Below are 21,194 nucleotides of genomic sequence, written 5' to 3' on the forward strand. Positions count from 1 at the left end.
AACCTATTAGTCAACTTGACTAATGTTAGATCAGCTCAGTGAAACTGCCACTTCCACTATCCACACCCATCCTGATAGTGCCAACTCTCCATGGTTTTGAGCAGGATGTTTTATGGTAGGAATTACAGCTGAGCTTAGTCCTCCCACATCACATGCCTCTCTTGTTTTCTGTTGTGTTCCTGCTGGCCTTCTTTCTCACAGACAACAATTCCATGAGGTAACATCACACAGTGGTCTAGTGCAGGAAGTCTGTTCAACTCCTTCCTCCTGCTCCCTAATCCCAGGTTTCAAGATTGTTTGTTAAACTCTGTTCTCCCTCCCCAACTGGAATTGGCTGAATGAGGAGTGGAGACCATCCCAGTCTGAGAACCAAAACTCCTGCACAACTTTACTGATGAGACCACTCGAGTGAAACATGAGGGAGCTGGGGTGGTTAGTGCTCTATCCTTCAGCTTACAAAATAGTGAAGAGTTTGTTCACTTCAGTCACTGGTTACAAAATATTGTCTTTTCTTTTTCTTCTCAACACAGCATCAAAGAAACCAAAAGGAAATCATTTGTGATCCCGGGTCTCGGCAAGAGAGAGAAGGACACAGACTCCACGTGAGTAGCTCTTTGGTCCCATTCTACTCGCCTTCCAAAAGCACACCAGTGTGTGGCACAGTGATGCAGCCAGTCCCAATCCTTTCCACATCCACGTCAGATTCTTCCATCTTGTACTCGCCCACTCATTCCATCTGCCCCCATAGTTAATGCCCAGCGTTATCTGGAGCTCAATACATTTCCCTGCCTTTTTGCTCAGTTTGCTCCTGAACAAAACAAAACTGTTGTCAAAGCATTATCACCCACAGCTTCTCGGAAGAGAGCACCAGCTCTCTGAATGCTTTGTGTGCTGTGCTCTAACTCCTGAGATTATTTCCCCTTTTCTCTCTTGTCCCACACCACCACCCCCCCACCCCACCCCACCCCGTCCTGGACTTCCCTACTGAGAGAGAGTGCATTCCCTCCATAAAGCCCGTGATGATCCACCAGTTCCAGACCAGATGCTGTTTGTCAGCCAAGGCTGCAATGAAACATGACCAGGCTAGGGGGATGTGAGAGGCTGAGGTGTGGAAATAGTTGGGGTGGACTGAGTGGTTGGAGCTGGGGAGATCAGAGGGGTGGGAGGAACTGTACAATACGATTTTATTTGGGAGACAATGATTTTACTTGATGCCATTACGGTCAAGAGTAGCTATTTTAAATTGTTGTACTGGTTAATACACACTAGAATTGAAGCAATGGTTGTCAATGCTGAAAAGGGGTTTTAAGCTGTTTTATCTGGTGTTTACTGGGTCAGTATCAATTCCTCTTTCACCTGATCAAGTGTTTAGGCTCCAGGCTGAGTTAATGTCCCTCCTGAAGGCCCTACACTGCAGTTTGATTCTCCACCACAAAAAGTGAATTTCTACTGTCAATTCATGTTAAACTTTGAGTCCAAAATAAGCTAGATAAGAGGAGGTGAATAAAAGCATGTTTTTCTCTCTGATAATCCAATAATTCCCCTCAACCACTGGTGCGCATTGGCTGCAGTGTGTACATCTGTAAAATGCACCACAGTCCCTCACCAAAACTACTTTGACAGCACCACCCAAACCCATGCACTCCATCACCATTCAGAGAGGGCAACAGATGCATGGGAATACCACCACCTCAGGTTCCCTCCAAGTTGTACACCATCCTGACTTGAAATTATATCACCAGCCCTTCCTTGTCAATAGTCTAAATTCCAGAACTCTCCTTGCAAAAGCACTGTGGGAATACCTTCAACAGAAAGACTTCAGTAATTCAAGAAGGTCTCTCACCACCATTTTATCAAGAGCAATTAGGGATGGGCAATAAACGCTAACCTTCCTGATGCCACCCAGAAAGTGAATAAATAAAATTAGATCTGACTAGATGTGCATAGCCTTTGTCAATAGTCTCATTCTCACTCACACTGTACAATTATGCTGCTTTCAGTAGCTGTGTGTACTATTTGTAAAACATTTCCTCATCTGTTGGTTGCTGAGTAAAAAGTATATTTACAGTCAGTCTTTCAGCACTTTAAAGTTACTCTCAGTTTTGGCCTTCTTCCCAGAATACCTCTGAGCTATTTCATGGCTGTAAGTTTTTACCTTGCATGCATCAAATACTCTTCAAGGAGTACTTGTCCAGTGGAGGTGGAAGAGTGGGTCACTCTGCCAGTATTGATTTCCACCACTAACTCTGGTCTTTACTCCTATTGTAGGGGCTCTCCAGACGCTGACTCCATTGTAAGTAGATGCACTCTGTGTTAATGCACCCTTCGCTAGTGTTTTTTTTTGCTCTAGTTTCTTCTTCTAATTTGGCTGTTTAAAAAAAATTACTTTGCTATTGGCTCATTATACTAACCATTGGGCCAGTGAGGACCATCCTGGCCTAGCAGTCATTGAGTGGGGGCTTGAAGGTAGCAACTGCACCCACCCTGCCTCATACCTCACTCAAGTAATCATGTTTCATGTACAAGACTAGACAGTGAGTCACCATGATACTCAATGCATCACAGCAAGTTGTTCACTATAGTGCTGCTGGAATTCCTGCTGCTACTGGGGTCATTCATTCTCTGTGGTTTCATGGCACAATGCAGCTTTTCAACATCATTGTTTCACCATGGTGAATGGCACTTCAGCCTCTTGGGTTCCATTCCTGCCTGTTGCCCATTGTAGGTTGTGCCAGTGGGATCCACCTGCCTTTCTAGACTTAGTATTGGGACAGTGCAGAGGTGTACCTAGTACTCGGTTATTTGGAAGTGTTTTGATTTACAGAATTCCCCAGAGGTCGATGAAAAGGTTACACCATCAGACCTGATGTGACCCAGAATTATATCCTTGCCTCTGTGTGTCCTTGGCTGTCGTTCTTCTTGTCTGAACCTTTCTGCTGAACACTGCAGTGTTGCATGGAGCCCTCAGAAAATCTCCCCATTGCATCACTTTCCTGATTCCAAGGCCTCCAGACAAGGACAGGTTTGTCTGTACCTGTAGCCTTTTACAACTTCTACAATGTTGAGACTCCATCTTGGAAGACTGGAGTGGAACTAGAAAGTGACCTTCAGACTCTGAGTTGAGACACACAGAAAAATGCAACTGAGTGGGACAAAACCCGAGTTCACATTGTGCACACCTTGGGGAACACTACTTTTACTTATGGTCGAACTCCCTGGTAACTGGCAGATAATGTGAAACTATAACCCCGGAACTAATATCGAGGTGGTGTGGAGTGGTCCCTGGCAAACCATGAACAGGATCACTGATCAGGAGTACCCAACGCAAAGCATGTAATCCTTTATCCCAATTATTTACTCTTTCTAAAAAGCCTGCGTTTGCATCCTGGACCATTTTGTAGGGTAGTGGGGTTAATGGTGGAGGAGGAGGCAACCTGGGGTGAGAGAAGACCTTGAGACCCAGTTAGTATCCAGTCCAGAGTGACTCTAAGATTTGGCTGAGATACAACTGGGGCATGAAGTGATGAACTGGGAAGCCAATATTGTAATGGACCCAGAGGTGGGGATGTTGGTTTTGGCAAAGCCACCGTGGTAACAGTCAGTGCCATTGTCATTATTGTGCCAATTGCCAATCCCATTTGGAATTCCTTGACCTCTCTGTACATGAGAAGGGACAGAGGACCTGCTGCTCCAGTGATTCCGACTCTGACGATGATGAACCCCGAAGGTTCCACGTGGAAATCAAACCAGTGACGGTCAAAGACCAGAATGGTGATCCTGAGATTTCTGTGGAGCAACTGAAGGCGTCAATAGGGAATATAGTCCTCTCCTCCAATCCAATGGTAAGTAAGACCTGCTATCACTTTGGATGGGGGAAGTGGTGGCCAAGGGGGAGAGTTGACTGGGGAGAGGGGAAAAGTCAGGGGCAATGAGGTTGCAGATAAGTCCTAAAGCAAACTCCTAGTTTCAAGAGTGAATTGACCTGTACGATCAGTTTGCAAGACAAGTTTTTCACTGTACCTCAGTACAAGTGACAATGATAAACCAATACCATTAAAATCAAACAAAAGTGAGCAATGGGATGTTAATTTCTACTTAGTGCAAAGGACACAGCCGAGGGGTGACAGCACAAAGCATCCCAGGTTCACTCTGGATGTGTCCATCCCAGAAAGTTCATGTCATTGGCTCAGCTAGAATTTACTATCCATCTGTCATTTCTCCTGAACAAGGAGCAGTTACGAGTCACATTGGTGGGTCTAGAGTCATGGATGGGCTAGACTGGGTAAGGACAAGATTTCATTCCCTGAAGGACATTAATGACCAGGTGGGTTTTACGAAAGTCTGGTAGTTTCAGGGTCATGGCTACTTTTGAGTCTAGGGTTTCTCAGTTACTTTAGGGTTTAAACTGGATTCTCTGGAACATGGTCTACACCTAGCACTGGTAATTTAACCACTGTGCTGCTGTAGTAGCAAATGGTTTGTCAGACTGGAGGTTTTCTTGCAGGTTTGGCATTTTTGATCACTGAGATTTTGGTAGAGGAGCTATTGTTAAGTGGGGTTCCAACATGCAAGGTTCTTGTGGCTCACTTAATGTCCAAATTCGATAATCACTTCTCTATTTTGCAGATTCTGACCAAAAGGAATTCCTCCAGTGAGTATTGTTGATCTTCCAGAACTATTTTATCTCTAAGATTTAGAATCAGCAGGAACCTTGGAAAAGCAGGGTGGAAGATTAAATGGAGAGCTCTTTCAAAGAGCCAGCACCAGAACAATGGACCAAATGTCACCTCCTGTGCTGCAAGATTTTGTGTGAGCCTTGTAATGGTGTGTGTTGGTAGTACCAGGTGATTGGTCCTGGTTATGTCTGGGTACAAGAAGTGAGAGAGGTTTCCACCATTTTAAAATTTACACCATGTTCAAACATCAAAGTCCACTTTGGGCTTGTATGTGCCAAGGTTTGTTCAGAGATAGGTTGTGGAATGATGCTTCTCAATGCCTTGGTTTCAAATATGAAGTCATTTCCAAAAGACTGAATTTGTTCCTTGGTAGATTTTTATTGCATCCCTTGCCCATCCACCGATGTTCATTTTGCCTCCCACTCTCCGTCTTCCCCACAGAACACAATATCCAATTGCACCACTTCCTGTAGATGGAAACTCTGAGGGAATTCATGTGAGAGGTAAGGTGACTCCTTAAACAATATAGAAGATGTGTGATCACCAGTTGCTTGTAACTCAGTGAAATGTTAGCCTTCTCAGCAATACTACTTATCGTAACCGATCCCAATAATAACTGTCTGAATTTAGTTTCTGCTAACAACACAGATTGGTGCTAACCTTTCAAGACTTCAGCCAATTTCCTAATGCTGTGTTTTGTACAGTTGCTTATCTTTTTCACCTACTGGACTCCATCAAAATTCTTACAATTTTTGAACAAAGCTGTCCTCATTTAAAACAAGTAAAACATCTGTAACCGGTCTTGAGTGAATTTCAAAAACACACAATTAGATAGCAGTGATGGACAGACTCCTATATCTAGCCCTGCTTTGGTTGTTGCTCACTGATCTGCTCATTGACTTTGACTTGGTAACTTTCTCCAAAACTATCTATTCATTGAGCTTTATTATTTGTCAGATAATACTGAGCTTATCATCCCTCACCCACATCCTCGCCCCAACCACCCCATGCTCTTGCTAGTATTGTTCTCATTGTCTTGGGCCAATTGTGTTTTGAGCAGACTTTGACCCTGTTTTCTGTGTTGGCTGCAGATGAAGAAACAACAGTATACCAGTTTACTGCTCCAAGCTCCGAGCCCAACAGGTATGTTAGGCGTTGGGACATGCTAAAACTTTCGGGTTAAGTGCAAAATAATGAGGGCCCTCTGGAATTGGTGGCCTTTGGAATCTTGATTCCAGGATTTCTCACATTTGGAACATGATGGTGCAAGACAGAGGCAACAACCATCCCCATTAAGCAGTCATCACTCCTGGAAACTGGGCAATCCCTCTCGCGCTCCTTTAACCCCACTCCTACTACTTGTCTCCCCTCCCCCCACCCAGGGTTCCCTATCCTCCTCTTTCCTTCTCTGTTTCCCTAATCCTTCAATCATTTAAAATAGTTCTTTACCATTTCTAAGTTTTGGAGTTTAAGCCTCTCATTTGTTCTCGAACTTTCTGATCTACATTACCTCAGGTTTTTTTTGTTCCCTCTCCCCAGCCAAACCACCATCTCGCAGAATGGCATCAGCTTTCTTGATCCACTCTTTGGGGCATCAGCAGAGCCCATGTTTGACAAGTCCAGTCTCCCAGGTAATTGACTTTGCTTCCATACTGGAGCACAACTCTGAATCTATGGGCCTGAAAAGTTGGGAATTCTGAGATCTCTAGTTTTGCAGTGGATTAATTGAATTATTTTCACAATGAAGCAATTCTGTGTGAACCAAGCTAAAATCTATATAACTCCTACTTCATTTGTAAATTTAATGAAAATTGAGTCAAAATGATTTGTGTCTCCTCTATAATTGCAACCTTTCCATCTCAGCCAGCAAGGATTGCTAGTTGGTGCCCCACCCAGGACGATCCCAACTGGTCACAACTGGAGCTCCGGCTCAATCCAGCAGGGTCCCTGCATCCAGTGGCTTTGGGGGGACTCCTCAGACTTGCCCCACACTACACCCATCATCGGAAAGTTGACAGGAGCCAATAAAACCTTCACCTGATGAGACTAGCTCTCAAAAAGGCAGTGTGGGGATAGTCTCAGCCGTGGAAACAGCATTTGCTTCACAGCCTATCACATCAGCAAACCACTCACTGCTCTATCATCCAGGTGGGAAGAGCCAGGCTAGATGCTAATACTAAGGATGTTTGCATTTTGTGTTCAACATAAATGATTTCTAAAGTCTTAAAATTTAAGACAGGAGTTCTGAATGCAATATCATCTGGGATCAATAGTGAAAAAGGTTGACAAGTTTCACTCGATGGGTGAGCAAAGAAGGGACAAACTTCCCTTTGTTCTCAGGATCTGGGTGTTGCAGCCAAGGTCATCATGTATTGCCCAGTCCTAATTGCCTTGTGTGGGGGGTAGTGAAATGCTGTATTCCTTGAGCTCCAGGATTTAAACCTAGCAGCAATATATTTCCAAGTCAGGATAGAGTGCAACTAGGAGAGGGACCTGCAGGTGGTGGTCTTCCCATATGCTTGTTGCCTGTATCCCTGGTGGCAGAGATTGGAGGATTTTGGGGGCTACAGCTGAGTAGCTTTGGTGAGTCAATACAGAGCACTTTTGGATAGGATGCTGCTACGTGCACTAGTGGTGGAAGGAATGAATGTTTTGGACAGCGGGGAGCTCAACTTGGAACTTGTTTGAAATCCGATTGCCTGTTCTCACTAAAAGATTTTGCTCTCTTTCCCAGTCCAGTGTAACCAAGTTGGTGTAAACCCTCTGTCTCTGAGCCCTCCATCCGGCTCCAGTATTCTAGAGATAGTTGAAGATTCAGGTCTGGATTCCCCTTCTCTGCCAACCACTGAGGGCTCTTCACCATCTCCCGAGTCCAGGCCTTGGACCCCTCAGCCTGTCACACCACCAGTCTCGCTCCCGCTCAGCAGGACCTTCTCCCCAACCATCGAGGACACTTTCCTTCATTCCACCTGTGGCCCCAAATCTAGTGAAAGCACCACCAGCACAGATCCTCAGAGCTCGGAGAAGAGCTGCAACCCACCTGCAGATAGAGGATGGTCACCTGTAGAGCCTCGTGTGACAGCTGAACTCCCGGCTCCGGGCCTCCATGGTTTGGCTGCTAGCAATACTGCACCTGCTACAGGTTTGTCATTTTCTACTTTGCTTTTTGTTGCCTTGTTGGGAAAAACAAAACAGATCATCTCCTCTAACACAGTTTCATCAAACACTTCCAGAGCAGTAACAATGCAGGTAATTACAGAGTAAATCTCCCTCTACACTCTCCCATCAAATGTCCCTAGGGCAGTGACAATGCAGGTAATTACAGAGTAATCTCCCTCTACACTCTCCCATCAAATGTCCCTAGGGCAGTAACAATGCAGGTAATTACAGAGTAAATCTCCCTCTACACTCTCCCATCAAATGTCCCTAGGGCAGTGACAATGCAGGTAAATACACAGCAAGTCTCCCTCTACACTGTCCCATCAAACACTCCCAGAGCAGTGACAATGCAAGTAAATGCAGTATAAATCTCCCTCTACTCTCTCCCATCAAATCTCCCTAGAGCAGTGATAATGCAGGTAAATACAGAGTACATCTCCCTATAAACTGTCCCATCAAACACTCCCAGAGCAAATCCCATGGGACAGTGACAGTGCAGGTAAATATCCCTCTACACTGTATTTACCTGCACTGTCACTGTCCCATGGGATTTTGATGAACAAAGCAAATCTCCCTCTACGCTGTCCCAAACTCTCTTTTATTGTTAGATTATTCTGCGTTGATATGTCTCATTGCGTTCTCAGGCCCGGCGAGTGTTCAAGCTGACGCCTCAGTTGGAAAAGCAGCACTGGTGGCACTGCCTCGCTGCCACTCAAGAAAGAAACTTCTCCCCCTTCAGCTGGACAGCACGGATGTGGTATGTAATAGTCCTGCCCTTTAGTCCAAGGGACACTGATCCAAGTATAGAACCCCAATTGATCAAGCCTCTTCCTTTTCAATGGTATATAATCCCAATGGAAAAAGCTCCTTCCAATCCATTCTTGCAGTGTAGCATTCCAATAGGATGATAAATTCAGCTGAACATCTATCTACACACATTTCTACACTGACGAGGCACTACACCACAGCCACTGACCATCATCAGGGTCCCATCACTGGAAATATTTACTGTGACTGCCCCACCTGTATAAAGATACTTTTTGGATGCATTAAGAAATTGCTAGGAAGAGGAAGAGTTTGCCGCTATATCAATGGATCTCAATCCCTCATTTGCCAATTCACTATGCTCCTCAGTTCCCTCCTTGTTTCCCCACCCCATCACTCTCCACTTTCCAGGAAAGAACCCATTTCTAGACAGGTTATTTTGACTTGCTGTGATCCAGTATGTTTGACTCAGCAAGAATTTACTGTGAAGAATTTGGCTGCCTCATTTCCTACAGTTACTACACCTTAACAGTACTTCACTGGCTGAAAGGCACTTTAGGATGTCATTATTATCTGAAAGTTGCTATAGAAATGCGTGTTGTATTTCAGAGAGCTTCATTTGTAATTTATTCTCAAATGTCTCAGTCCTCAGGTAGTAGATTCAACCACTGATTTCTTGTACTCCACAGTCTAGGTCCGTCAGTCCAATGGCCACGACACCCCAGAGTCCTTCTGCCGCTGTCTCAAGTTTGGTTGATGAAGCAGCTACAACACATACCTCCCGAAGTCGAGCTACCACTCCTGCCTCAAGTGCGTGACCCTGGTCTATCACTCTCAGAAGACTGAGTTAGGAAAGCACCATAATATCGAGATGTAGGAGCCATGCCTCAGTGAGCGTAGCACTCTCAACTGAGAGTCAGGTTGCTGTCACTGCAAGTACTCCTAAGAGTTCCACACTGTTGGTGATGCTGTCTTTCAGATGAGATATCAAACCTAACCCTAACGCCTCAGACAACCATAAAAGATCCCAATGCCACACGTTTGGAGAAGGGAGAGCTCTGCTAATGTCCTGTGATTTAATTTTTCTCCCTCTATGTCACTGAAACAGATAATCTGATTGAGGCAAAACTATTGGTAGTGGGAGCCTGCTGTCTATGAATTGGTTGTCTCCCTTCTTATGTTGCAACCAGACTTCAGTGACTGTAAAAACACATTGGGAAATCCCAAAGTCATGAAAATGGTCATAGAAGTACTAGATCTTTCTTTTGCTATTTTACTGCATTTATTAGATGGGGCAAATGATGCCCCATGGCTTTTGTTACTTCTAACGTCTGACCAGAAAGATAGAAATTTATTGCTAATCACCTTGAAATTCTGTCACCGTTTTGGAATAAAGCAACAACTGAATAATCCAAAATTGGTATCACTAAGCCACTGATAAATGCCAATGCTGAACCATTATTAGGCATCCAACCAAACATTAAATGTACACCACACAGTAGAAAGAAAGTTTTAGGGTTGTTTAGCTGAGTGATAGATAGGAATGTCACTGTATGGTCATGCCTTCAAAAGATCGAATTGTGAAATGTGTAGTTTGTACAATTGATGATTGCTCTAGAAATTTTTGTGGGGAGTTATTTTTGAAGATGACCATCCTGCTTTACCTTCCCTATTTAGGCATCTCCCGAGGACCCAGCCCGGTGACACTAGGCTGCCACGATGCTCTGCCAGTTGCAGCTGCCTTTACAGAATGTATTGATGCCTATTTCAAGGGTGGAGACTACACAAAGTAAGTGTCAGTGCAAACAAGGAATGCTTGAGGTAACTGGGACCAAGGACTTGGCCTGAGTTTGGTTTTGTCAAGGCTTTATTTTTCTTTAAAACCAACAATTACAAGTTTAATTGATAGTTGTATGTTAGTGGATGGTGTTCTTGAAGAGACTAGGGCCCCTGATGGGTACTATCTTGTCAGGGATGCCATCTTTAGGAAAAGGCATTAAACTGACACCTTTGTGCTTGGGTGGATGTAAAAGATATGAATGAATTCTTTGACCATTTCCCCCTCTGCAGTGGGAAGTGAAGTTTTAGGAGAACATTGTTTCTGTCATATGTCCAGTGGAGACATAGAGGTAGAGTCTGGGCACAAAGGCAGCAGGAGGCATGCTGGAGATGTAACCTGTTATCTGCCATTTCATGGAGGGATCTTTTGACAAGGCTATAGTCACAATAACAACTTGTATTTCTATAGCACCTATAATGTAGCAAAGTATCCTAAAGTGTTTCACAGGAAAGCAGTCAAACCAAAGCCTTTGATCAGTTAACCTTTGACTTTGATCAAGTAGTTAGGTTTTCAGCAGAATCTTAAGGAGGAAAAAAGTGCAGATAGATGGGTTTATGGGGGAGTTTTAGAGGTTAGGGCCTAGGCAGCTGAAGACAGGCCAGTGATTAGAGTCGATGGTGATCAAGAATTAGAGGAGCCAAGAGTCAAAGGGTTGAAGGGCTAGAGGAGGTGATGGGGACAAGAACCATAAACTTGGAAAGAAGGGTGAGAATTTTAAAACTGGGTGTTGCTGGATGGAGTTAATGTTGGTCAGCAGGCACAGGGTTGATGGGTGAACAAGCTCAGTGCGAATTAAGACACGGGCAAAGAGTTTTAAAGGCGCTGATGATTATCAAATGTTAACTGAGTCTGCAGATAACAAAATGAAGATCTCAGCTGTGGAGAGCTGAGATGGAGCTGGAGATGTCCGTACTGTGAGATTGGCTCCTTTTGACTTCCTAGCCTTGGGAACCAAGTGTCATTGTTTCTGAACGTCTGCATTCTCTGGTGGGATTGGTGAAGTTGCTTTCTTCCACAGTGTTATCGTAAAGTTGACCGGAGATGTCACCATGTCCTTTCCAGCGGGAATAGTGCGGATCTTCAGTGGGAACCCATCCCCTGCTGTCATCAGCTTCAGGCTTTTGAATGCCAACCGGATCAGCCAGTTTCTGCCCCACACTCAGCTTCTGTACAGGTGAGATTCGGGCTGCTCGGGCGCAGACAGCATGCGGATCTCTGGTTGACTGGATTCATCCACAGCCCAATAAACTTCGTCTTTGTAAAAGCTAAAGCTGCTGAACCTGACAGAGGGAATAGCTCATGAAACTTGGAGCTGTAGTGGAGATTTGGGTATCTAAGTTTACAACTACCTGGAAGTTAATGGGCTGGAATAAAATGTGGTTCGACTTGGACATTGTACACAGGTTTGGTCTCAGTATTATGGGATGATATTGAGGCACTGGAGAAGGTTATAGAAATTATAATGAAGAAATTATGATTTTGATACCAATTTCAGGAGAGAGTGAACAGCCTGGAGATCTTTTCTATAGAACAGAGAAGGCTGAGGTTTCATCTTGATAGAGCTTTCCAAGACTGAAACATTTTGATAGGATACGTGTGGAGAAGATCTTTCCATGTTGATGAGACTGGAACTATGAACCTAATGAATTCCCAATGAATTAATCAGTGACTTTAAGAGAAATTTCTTCCTCTAGAAAGTGGTGAGAATACGAAACTCGTTTTCACTGGGAATTGTTAAAGTGAAAAGTGGAGTAGTATCTTAAGGGAAAACTGGATAAACACGTGAGTGGGAAAGGAATGGAGAGAATCAGTGATGGTGTGAAAGGGACTGAACATAAACAATAACACAGACTGTTTGAGCCAAAGGAAATCTGAAATATGAGTGGAACATTGGCCTTATCTCAAGGGTTTTGAATGGCAAGAAGAGGAAGCAATGCTTCAGTCATTCAGAGCTCTGGTTGGACCTCACCTAGAGCACTGAGGTGCAGTTTGGTTTTCCACATCTCAAGTTGGTGAGAATGAGTTCAAAGGTGTGCAGTGCAGGTTTACCAGAACAACAACAATAAAAAGGATAAATTGAGAGTACATTGAGCAGCCTAGGCTCCTTTCCCTTGATATAAGGAGTGATCTATTTTAAAAATGGCTTTCTCTGGGGCAATCCAGAACAAGAGGGCTAAATTAAAATTCGAGCCAGGCCTTTTGGAGTTGATGACTGAAAGCATTTCTTCAACCAAAGGATAGTTGAAATCTAGAACGTGCCCCAAAATATATTGAGGCTAGGGGTCAATTGGATCTTTTAGGACTGAAAGTGTTTTATATTGGACATTGAAGGATATGGAGGAAACGCAGGTGCTTGGATTTGATCTATAGAGGAGCCATTCTCCAAATTAATTTGAAACTGGTTTGAAGAGCTAAAGGGCCTTTTCCTGCAAACAAGACAGTAAGTTCTGAATGAAACAAGAGAACAAGATAGCATCCACTTGAATACTGGGGAGAGGGTGTCCTCAAATATGGCAGGGAGATCTGTGACTAGGAGTTGCTTTGAGCAAGTGATGAGCAAGAACTTTACTCAATGAGGAATGGAAACAGCGTAATGAGGTTCACCGGAGGAATGTTCTGTGGCTTACTTTCAGCAATGAAGGGGGTCTCCTACAGGGCAGTGGTCTCTGTTCCATCTTGTCTTCAGTCTAACTCTTGTCTCTGTGCAGTGATCTATCGCAGAGTGATTCCTACGTGAAAGATTTCTGGTTGAACATGCCTGCTCTCACAGCTCAGCTACAGAAACAGGCCACGGAGAACCCTAATGCTTCCTACTTCAACATTAGTCTCCTCAAGTACCAGGTACAGAGAAAGAAAAATACTGAAGCAATACTCATAGGAAGAGTAGCCATTCTTAATATTCACACATACAATAAGCAGCCTTCTTGAAGACACAAGTCAGCCCTGTTCAAATGGAATGGCAGGACAGGCTTGAGGGACAGTCGTTTAGGGCACAGCATGATCTCACAATGTCAGCTGTGTGCAATTTTTTTTTATTTTCATTAGGATGCCATTGGCAGAGGAGGGCTATAGTAACTGGGGGAAGAGGAAATAGGATAGAAGGAAGGAGAGTTGGTGGAGGGAGGGATAGTTTAGAAGGACAAAGAGGGCAAGAACGCTAGGGGATTTTGGTTAAGGGAAGATGGAATCTTGAGTGGGGGAGGAAAGAATGAGGATGAATGAGTGGAGGAGAAGGGGGGGAAGGTGTGGGGGAAATGGGAATGTATGTTAGCATGAAGGGTGCAGCAGTGATTGGGAGGGTTGCGGTCCTGGTTTGTATTCTCAGTGATGTCTGCCCTGTGCATGTGTCGCAGGTTTCAGTAGCAGATTGTCCAGCTGCTCCCCTGAGGGTTGCCGCTCGTTGGAAGTGCGAATCCACCCACGCAGAGGTTGTGATGGATTATGAATACGCTGGGGAAAGCACGACGATGGTGCTGAGCAATCTGCATGCCCTGATGCCACTGGAAGGAACTATCCGTAACATCCAATCCCACCCACCCGCTGCCTGGTGAGGGGCCCTGAATCAATGACTCTTGGGGTGGGAGTTCAGTGAGCGCTGAGCTGGGCTTTGCTTCTGTTGTCCATACCCTTATGGTGTTTGGGAAGCTGGATACATCAAACCCCTCACTCCTTTAGCTACACCCCTCCAAGGGCATTTAATCCTCGTTTGCCCTCCACTAATCCCATTTACTGGTGGCAGTACGACCTCTTGTAGCTCTGAGAATATTGCCACAAACACCAACCTGTAGGGCAGTAAAGCTTCACAAGAGCAATTAACTAACAAACTTTGACATTAAAACATCTAAGGTGATATGGTGCCACATGACTAAAGGTTTGGTCATAGGAGTAAGTTTTAATGAGTATTTTAAAGGTAGAAGTGGAGAAATTTAGGAAAGAACTCCAGAGCTTGGGGCTCAGCTAGCTGAGGGCACAGTTGTCAGTGATGGGGCTTTTAACCCAGAAGTTGACCACCTGCTTTTCTTTGTGAAGGAACTCCAAACAGAAGAGACTTCGATGGAAGCTTCCAGATATCAGCGCCTTGTCTGGAACTGAAGGTAAGGAACCTTGCAACTTGGGAGCAAAATACATACAGATTTGGGGATGTGTATTAAAACCCCCGCCCTGCCCATCTTCCAGGGGTGTATGGGAAGGGTTTAAAAACTTGGCACTTAAAAGAGCAACAGTTTTTGAAATATTACAAGAATGCAGGAACATGAAGTTAATGCTGAAGAGTGTTTCCAAGGAAAAAGATCAATAAAGATCTTACTGAACAACCGAGCGGGTGCAAGGGGAGAATGGCTTACTCCTGCTTCTATTTCTTATGTTTTGTTTCAAATAATCATTTTACATCCAACAACAGTCTTTCCATCAGCCCAAGCCTCTGCTGCAGGGTTGGTGGATTGCTCAGAAAGAACCTGCGATCAGGACACAAATGGACATTTGGGACTTCGGGTGAACCCAGCAATTCCATTTATGTCAGTGAACTCAGGGTTCATGGCAATCCTCCCTAATCAGATCCTGAGCCCTAATGGAGAAAAATCTGAAATAAAAAAGAAAATGCCAGAAATACTCAAAATGATAGGCAGTATCTGAAGTGAGAGGAACAGCTTTAGTATTTCTCCATTTATGCTGTCCAGCCTGCTGAATATTTCCAACAAATTCTGTTCCTTTTGGTAATTGATGACTAGTTTATGATTGTCACATGTACCGAGATACAGTGAAAAGTTTGCATGCCATCCAGACAGATCATACATACATAAGTACATCAACGTAGTACAAAAGGGAAAAAAAAAGCAGAATGCAGAATATAGTGTTACAGTTAGAGAAAGTGCAGTGCAGGGAGACAGAGTGCAAGGGCCATGATGAGGTAGATTGAGAGATCAAAAGTTCATCTTTAGCAAACAAGACGTCCATTCAAGAGTCTGATAACAGCAGAACAGAAGTTGTCCTTGAGCCTGGCGGTACATGTTCTCAATCTTTTCTATATTCTCCCAACGGGAGGGGGAGAAAAGAGATGACCAGGGTGGGAGCAGTCCTAGATTATGTTGGCTGCTTTCCCAAGGCAGTGAGTAGACAGAGTCAATGAAGTGGAGGCTCTCCAAACCCAGTGTGAGAATGTCTGGCCATCTGGCTCTTCAACATCCAGAGGTTTTCTGTGTCTGTCACTGTCTAACTCCGCCTCTGTCTGGCTTCTGCAGGAAAAGGCTCGATCTGTGCCAGTTGGGAGGTAACTGATGGTCCAAACAAACCCTTGCCCTTGGCACTGCAGTTTACGAGCGAAGGCAGCACTATGTCGGGTGCTGATGTTCGTCTTGTGGGCAGTGGATACAGACTTTCGTTGGTAAAGAAGAAATTAGTTACAGGTAAACGTCTGCTTCCTCTGAGGGATTGAAGCTAGAAAATGTTTTTTGTGTGGGGCGAAATCCATATATCTAGATCTCTACCCTGCATCTGGTGAGACATCAGGCACTACTTTCAATGTTTCCTGCCAAGACTCTATCCTGCTGTCAGTCATTTTGGAAGCTCTTTGCCTTGTCGCAAACCATTCACAGAATGGTTACAATGTCAGTGTAGGCCATTCACCCTATCAAGTCCATACTGGCTACGTGTAAGAGCAATCCAGATAGTTGCATTTCAATACCCTTTCCACAGAGCCCTGCAAATTCTTTTCTTTTTAGATACTTATCCAGCTCCCTTTTGAACACTATAATTGAATCTGCATCCATAACTACCCTAGCAATTCATCCCAGACCGTTCCCTGTGTTTATTTTTAAGAAGAAAATTTCCTCATTGTTTTGGTTCTTTTGCCAATCATCATTCTGTGTTCTCTGGTTATTTGGCCCTTTCAGCAATGGGAATAGTTTCTCTCTATCAGCTGTCTAGACCCTTCTTGATTTTAAATAACCTCCATCAGATCACCTCATACCTCCTCTGCTCTAAGGAGAACAACCCCAGCTTCTTCGGTCTATCAACATAACTAAAGTTCCTAAAACCATTTTGATAACTTTTCTCCAACCTCTCCAAAACCTTCACATCTTTTCTATGGTGTGGCACTTAGAACTGGACACATTATTCCATTTGTGGCCAACTCACAACTTCCTTGTACTCTACACCTCTATTTATAAAGCCAAGGATCCTGTGTGTCTTTTTTAACTACACTTTGCAACTTGCCTTGCCATTTTCCATTTTCATGCATGTATACCACCTAGATATCTGTTCTTACAACCCTAAATTTATGTTCTGATTTCTCTCTAGGCAAGTACTTTGCAGGGTGCTAGTGCAGAGTTCTTCACTGGTCGACTACCCGTGTGTAGATTCACCGTGTGTCCATCTGGGAGTGTGTGCAGGATCTGTTTGAGAGATTCTACAGTTTCCAGTGGTCAGGCAATCCACTCATCAGCTAGTGGATTCCATTACCTCATTACCAACTCTCCAATCTTTATCTCAAAGGTGTGTCCATTCCAGAAAAAGTGTCCATTCCAGGAAATTGCTGAACAAAATTTCATCTTTTTTCCCCAAGATTTTGAATTTCTATGATTGCATTTCAAGTTGCTCATCCATTAGTCTAAATCTCTTGCCCTAGAATACTGGCAAACCCAACAAGACAGAACCAAGAAAGGCTCAGATTCACTGTCTGAACATAATCTTCAACCTCTCTCCCCTGCTATCACTCACACTTTGAAATAACTAGATCAGCAACTTCCACCCATTGCTGAGTTTGCAGGATTCTAAGATTGGGAGCACCAGATTTCTGTTGCTGGAGCACCGCGGAATATCAAGGAATTGGTTGTTTGGAACTGAATGTTTTTTGATCCCCACCCTGCTGCTGCTCATGACACTGACTTGTTCTGAAGAGAGTGAAAGACAACCCCTTTCCCTCCCTGCCACCTGTGGTCAGATGTTCCCAGGGAGTGTTCATTCCACAAGAAAAATGGCTTTAAGGATTCCAAGCTCTTTGACTTCAGAGTAAGAGGACAAAGTGTGTTACCAAAATATTTTCAAACACTGAATTACCATCTCTGGAAATATCTGAACCTACCAACAAACTAACATGATAAACTTTCACCTTTTCATTTTTTTGCTTTGAGAATTCTGGATTTTTCACTGGAGGTTAATTATGTGGAAGGTTTAATTTTTAACCACAGGAGATTCCAGGGTACTTCTGGAAGGCTGGCATCTTTATTCTTTGTAGAAGCATTGACCGTGGAGACTAGTTTGTGTTTCTGATTGTATCTGGACTGCAATCTTGGTGGCTGTTTTTGTTGGGTTTTAATCGTGTGAGATTTTCACAATGAATTGTGGTGCCCAAGCAATATGAGTTTAAAATCGACAAAGCTAATGTTATATGACATGAAGGTAGACTCCAAGTGGTTTGTGTGCCAGTCGTGGGCAGCAGGTGACTCAGTGTGACCACACTCAAAGCTCTCAGGTCTGTCCAATTTCAAAGGGATTCAATAAGAGTACTGTAACTGTCTCTAATCCATCCTTAACCCACAGCTGTAATTAGCTTGGATTCCTAGTTCTGTAGGAGAGATGTTCAGAGGGGATCAGTCTTGAATGTGATACCTCTGGGTTGAATAGCCCACCTGCTATTCATTGTTTCAGCTTATGCTCAATAGATGGTCTTGGACCAAATGAGTGAGTTTGTGCTTGTGCCACAGTGAGGGTCAGCACCCCGGGTGAGGAGTGGACGCATGCCCCACAGCGGGACAGCATGATGGGGACTTGTGACCTCAGTGACAATCACATCCTGAAGGAGGAGAGGCATCAGTTCTTTCTAAACCAGATGAAATATGTTTAACTGGCCATCACAATCACTGAACTGTCTCCTGACTGTGTCTTTAGCTACTTTCACTATCTGTTCACTAGATATGTATAACTATGAGTGAGAAGGTATTAGAAGATTCTGACTCTTTGGCTTGCTGACTTGGTGATTTAGGTATGAAGAATAATTCTACCTCTGTTCCTAGAAATATCCAGTGTTTGTTATTTTGAGGTTCTTTCAGTATGAGAAGGAAAGGGTTATAGTTAAAGAAAATGGTACCAGATGTCGGGCAGACAGGAATTCAGCTTTGCAGGACTATTGAGGTTCATTGAGGCAGGGTTGAGTATTTGATGGGGTCAGGAGTCAAGAACAAAACTATCCTGACTCCCAACATTCAGGAATGTTTTCCTCAGACTGAGGTCTGCGCTGGTGCTGTAGCTGCCCAACTACAGGGGCAATTTTCCTCGTGCCTTCTCCCCCTGCATCCCACCATTGGTCAATTCCCTGCTTTCTCACAGCCAATCAGACATTAAACTGACTCTTCAATGCCTGAATGACAGCCTATTTCTCTCCCTTTCTGTCCCATCTCCAGTATTTGTATGTCTGTGAAATAGTCAGAGAAACGTATTCTTTTTTTTGCTTATTTATAGTGGCTCTGTAGATTAAACATCCAGAGCTATCTGAGACATTGGCAACTGTGGACAGTCACAGAGGATCTATGGGTGGTATAAGCCAAAGCCTGTTGTATCACTGGCCTGAACTTTGTCACTAGGCCTCTAACAGTTTAATGGCAACTCGGGCTCTGTCCAGGCTAAATGCTCTCCCCGTCCTCACTTAGACCTGGAAGTGCCCACCTCTCCCCAGAAAGACTGTCGCCAATTTGTTCTGGGCCTGGATTTGCTGCTCCTGCTGCTTTCTTCCTTTCCTGAAGTGATGATTTGGGGTAATCCTGGATTTTGTGTCTCCAAGTTCCTGCTCTGTCCACTGGAATTATTTGGTTGGGGCAATGATTGGGATGCTTTATTTTCATTTGGCATATGTCTTGAGGTGTCATATTATGTATGAATTGAATTTATCAACACTGGGGCTTTTCTTGGACATTTCATCATGTGATCTCCAACCTGGGATCACCTTGCTCTCATATTCCTGGTATTGATCCATCCTCCAGAGATGTCCCTACTTGGCTAATTTGAAAGCAAATTACCCAATTACATTCTCCATATTTGTCAGTCAGACTTTCTAACCATCCCACCACTATTTTTGGAATTAATAAATGAAACAGTTCAAATGGAGGGGGTAAAGTTTATAATGTTTCATTATCCTTGTGACTTTTCTCCCTGGCTGTCACAGGCTGCTGTCCTGGAGATTGTCAATGCCCAGTAAGAATGAAGAATGTATAACTTTTTTTTTGCACTGTGTTCTTGTCTGAAGTCACTGGAATTACCCAGGGGGGGAGTGTTGGTTGGGCTTTGTTGCACTGTTATTTGGATTTGCTGCTTTGTGTGTAAAGCACTTGTGTGAAAATGTGTATACAAACACCTACACTTTAAGAGCTGCATGTTTCCCTGATGCCTAGTGAATGAGGGGAGAGATTTGAATAATTGGATAATTTGGATGTTTTACTCAATTGAGGATTTAGCCTTGTGCTGACTGTACAGTGGAGCTTGAGGGGCTGATTTAATTGCCAATGTCTCACCTTCCCGAACCACTACCTGCTCCAGAGGTGAATAAAACTTTCAATTATAATTGGATAAAATAATACTAAATGAGTTGGGATGTGCTAATGAATAATACCATTCTATGGATTAATCCCAACCACCATTCAGGAGCTGATTTATTGGGGTCAATGAGGGGAATGAAGGATTATTGGGTGCCATGGCAGGGAGGTGTCCACTCTTCAAACAGGTGTAACACACTTTCCCACATCACTCCCCTTGTCCCTTACTCCCAAGCACTTTGGTTTTAAAAAGGTAATTCTATTCAAGGTGTTTTCTTTCCAATTTACATCATGGAAGAAAAATCAAGTTAACTTTCTAAGACCTCATCAAAAAGGTTAATAATCTGAGAAAACATTAATAATATATCCAGGGAACCCATAGTGTTGGGTAAGTTTCCCCTTGACTGACTGTATCAGATGGTCTGGAAACTTAGATATCATAATATTATGAAGTGTACATACACCTGAGATTACCTAGGGATTCTTTTAAGAATGAGTCTTTATCTGGGTGGTTGTGTTTGTTTTATTTTTGCTTCTCATTCTGTTTCACTGTCCCCCTGCCAGAGCTCTCCAAGTTCCAAATGGGTTGAGGGCTCTTAGGATTTGAGATGCTGAAGGAGTGCAAGGGGTCCCTACGTTGAGTTGTATTTACCTGAATATTGATGGTGTTTGCTGTTCTGAGGTGAGGTTTTCATTGTACACTGAACCAAGCAATAAAAAGGACTCCAAACCAATTCCTGGCTCTGTTTTTTTTTCCAGAGAGGGGGTGGGAGAGCCAGGGAGAGAGGCTCGATGAAGCACCCAATTGAGTCAGTATGGACTCGTTGGGCCAAAAGTATCTGTTGTATCTTGATCTCTGACTCTAAGAAAGATAAAAGGACTTTGTAACAGCACAGTAGACCATTCAGCTCATTGAGTCCATTTTGTCTGTTCCCTCATGCAACTATCAAAATTGGGGAGCAATTGTTATCAGGGAGACATGATTGAGAGGAATAATGTGTAGAATGGATGTGCGCTGTATTCCATGTGCGGCCTCACTAGTGACTTGTACAAATGCAACATAATGTCTCAACTTCTATACCAATGCCCTGACTGATGAAGGCCAGCTTGCTAACTGCCTTTTTAACCACCCACTTTCAACAAACTATGCACTGGTACTCCTAGGTCCCTCTGTTCCATTACACTCCCTGGTTCCCGACCATTCATAGTACAAGTCCTCCACTGGTTTGACTT

At 43.8% G+C, this 21,194-nt stretch overlaps 1 protein-coding gene across 1 annotated transcript in view; it reads left to right on the forward strand.

Annotated features, from left to right (window-relative positions):
* Window positions 1-20,686, forward strand: part of LOC127582722 (F-BAR domain only protein 2-like) — a 49,730-nt gene extending 29,044 nt beyond the window's left edge. The window contains 21 exon segments of the mRNA XM_052038284.1: window positions 202-217; window positions 531-602; window positions 2,269-2,293; window positions 2,825-2,843; window positions 2,846-2,895; window positions 3,672-3,842; window positions 4,627-4,651; window positions 4,930-4,955; window positions 5,050-5,179; window positions 5,768-5,819; window positions 6,216-6,307; window positions 7,411-7,818; window positions 8,480-8,592; window positions 9,290-9,410; window positions 10,278-10,389; window positions 11,459-11,614; window positions 13,149-13,281; window positions 13,794-13,987; window positions 14,470-14,534; window positions 15,678-15,842; window positions 19,595-20,686. Coding sequence (XP_051894244.1) covers window positions 202-217; window positions 531-602; window positions 2,269-2,293; window positions 2,825-2,843; window positions 2,846-2,895; window positions 3,672-3,842; window positions 4,627-4,651; window positions 4,930-4,955; window positions 5,050-5,179; window positions 5,768-5,819; window positions 6,216-6,307; window positions 7,411-7,818; window positions 8,480-8,592; window positions 9,290-9,410; window positions 10,278-10,389; window positions 11,459-11,614; window positions 13,149-13,281; window positions 13,794-13,987; window positions 14,470-14,534; window positions 15,678-15,842; window positions 19,595-19,644 — 2,195 coding nt within the window. The 3' untranslated portion in view covers window positions 19,645-20,686.
* The last annotated feature ends 508 nt before the right edge of the window (window positions 20,687-21,194 follow it).

This window comes from Pristis pectinata, chromosome 24 (genome assembly GCF_009764475.1).
Source record: "Pristis pectinata isolate sPriPec2 chromosome 24, sPriPec2.1.pri, whole genome shotgun sequence".
Classification (NCBI taxonomy): Eukaryota; Metazoa; Chordata; class Chondrichthyes; order Rhinopristiformes; family Pristidae; genus Pristis; species Pristis pectinata.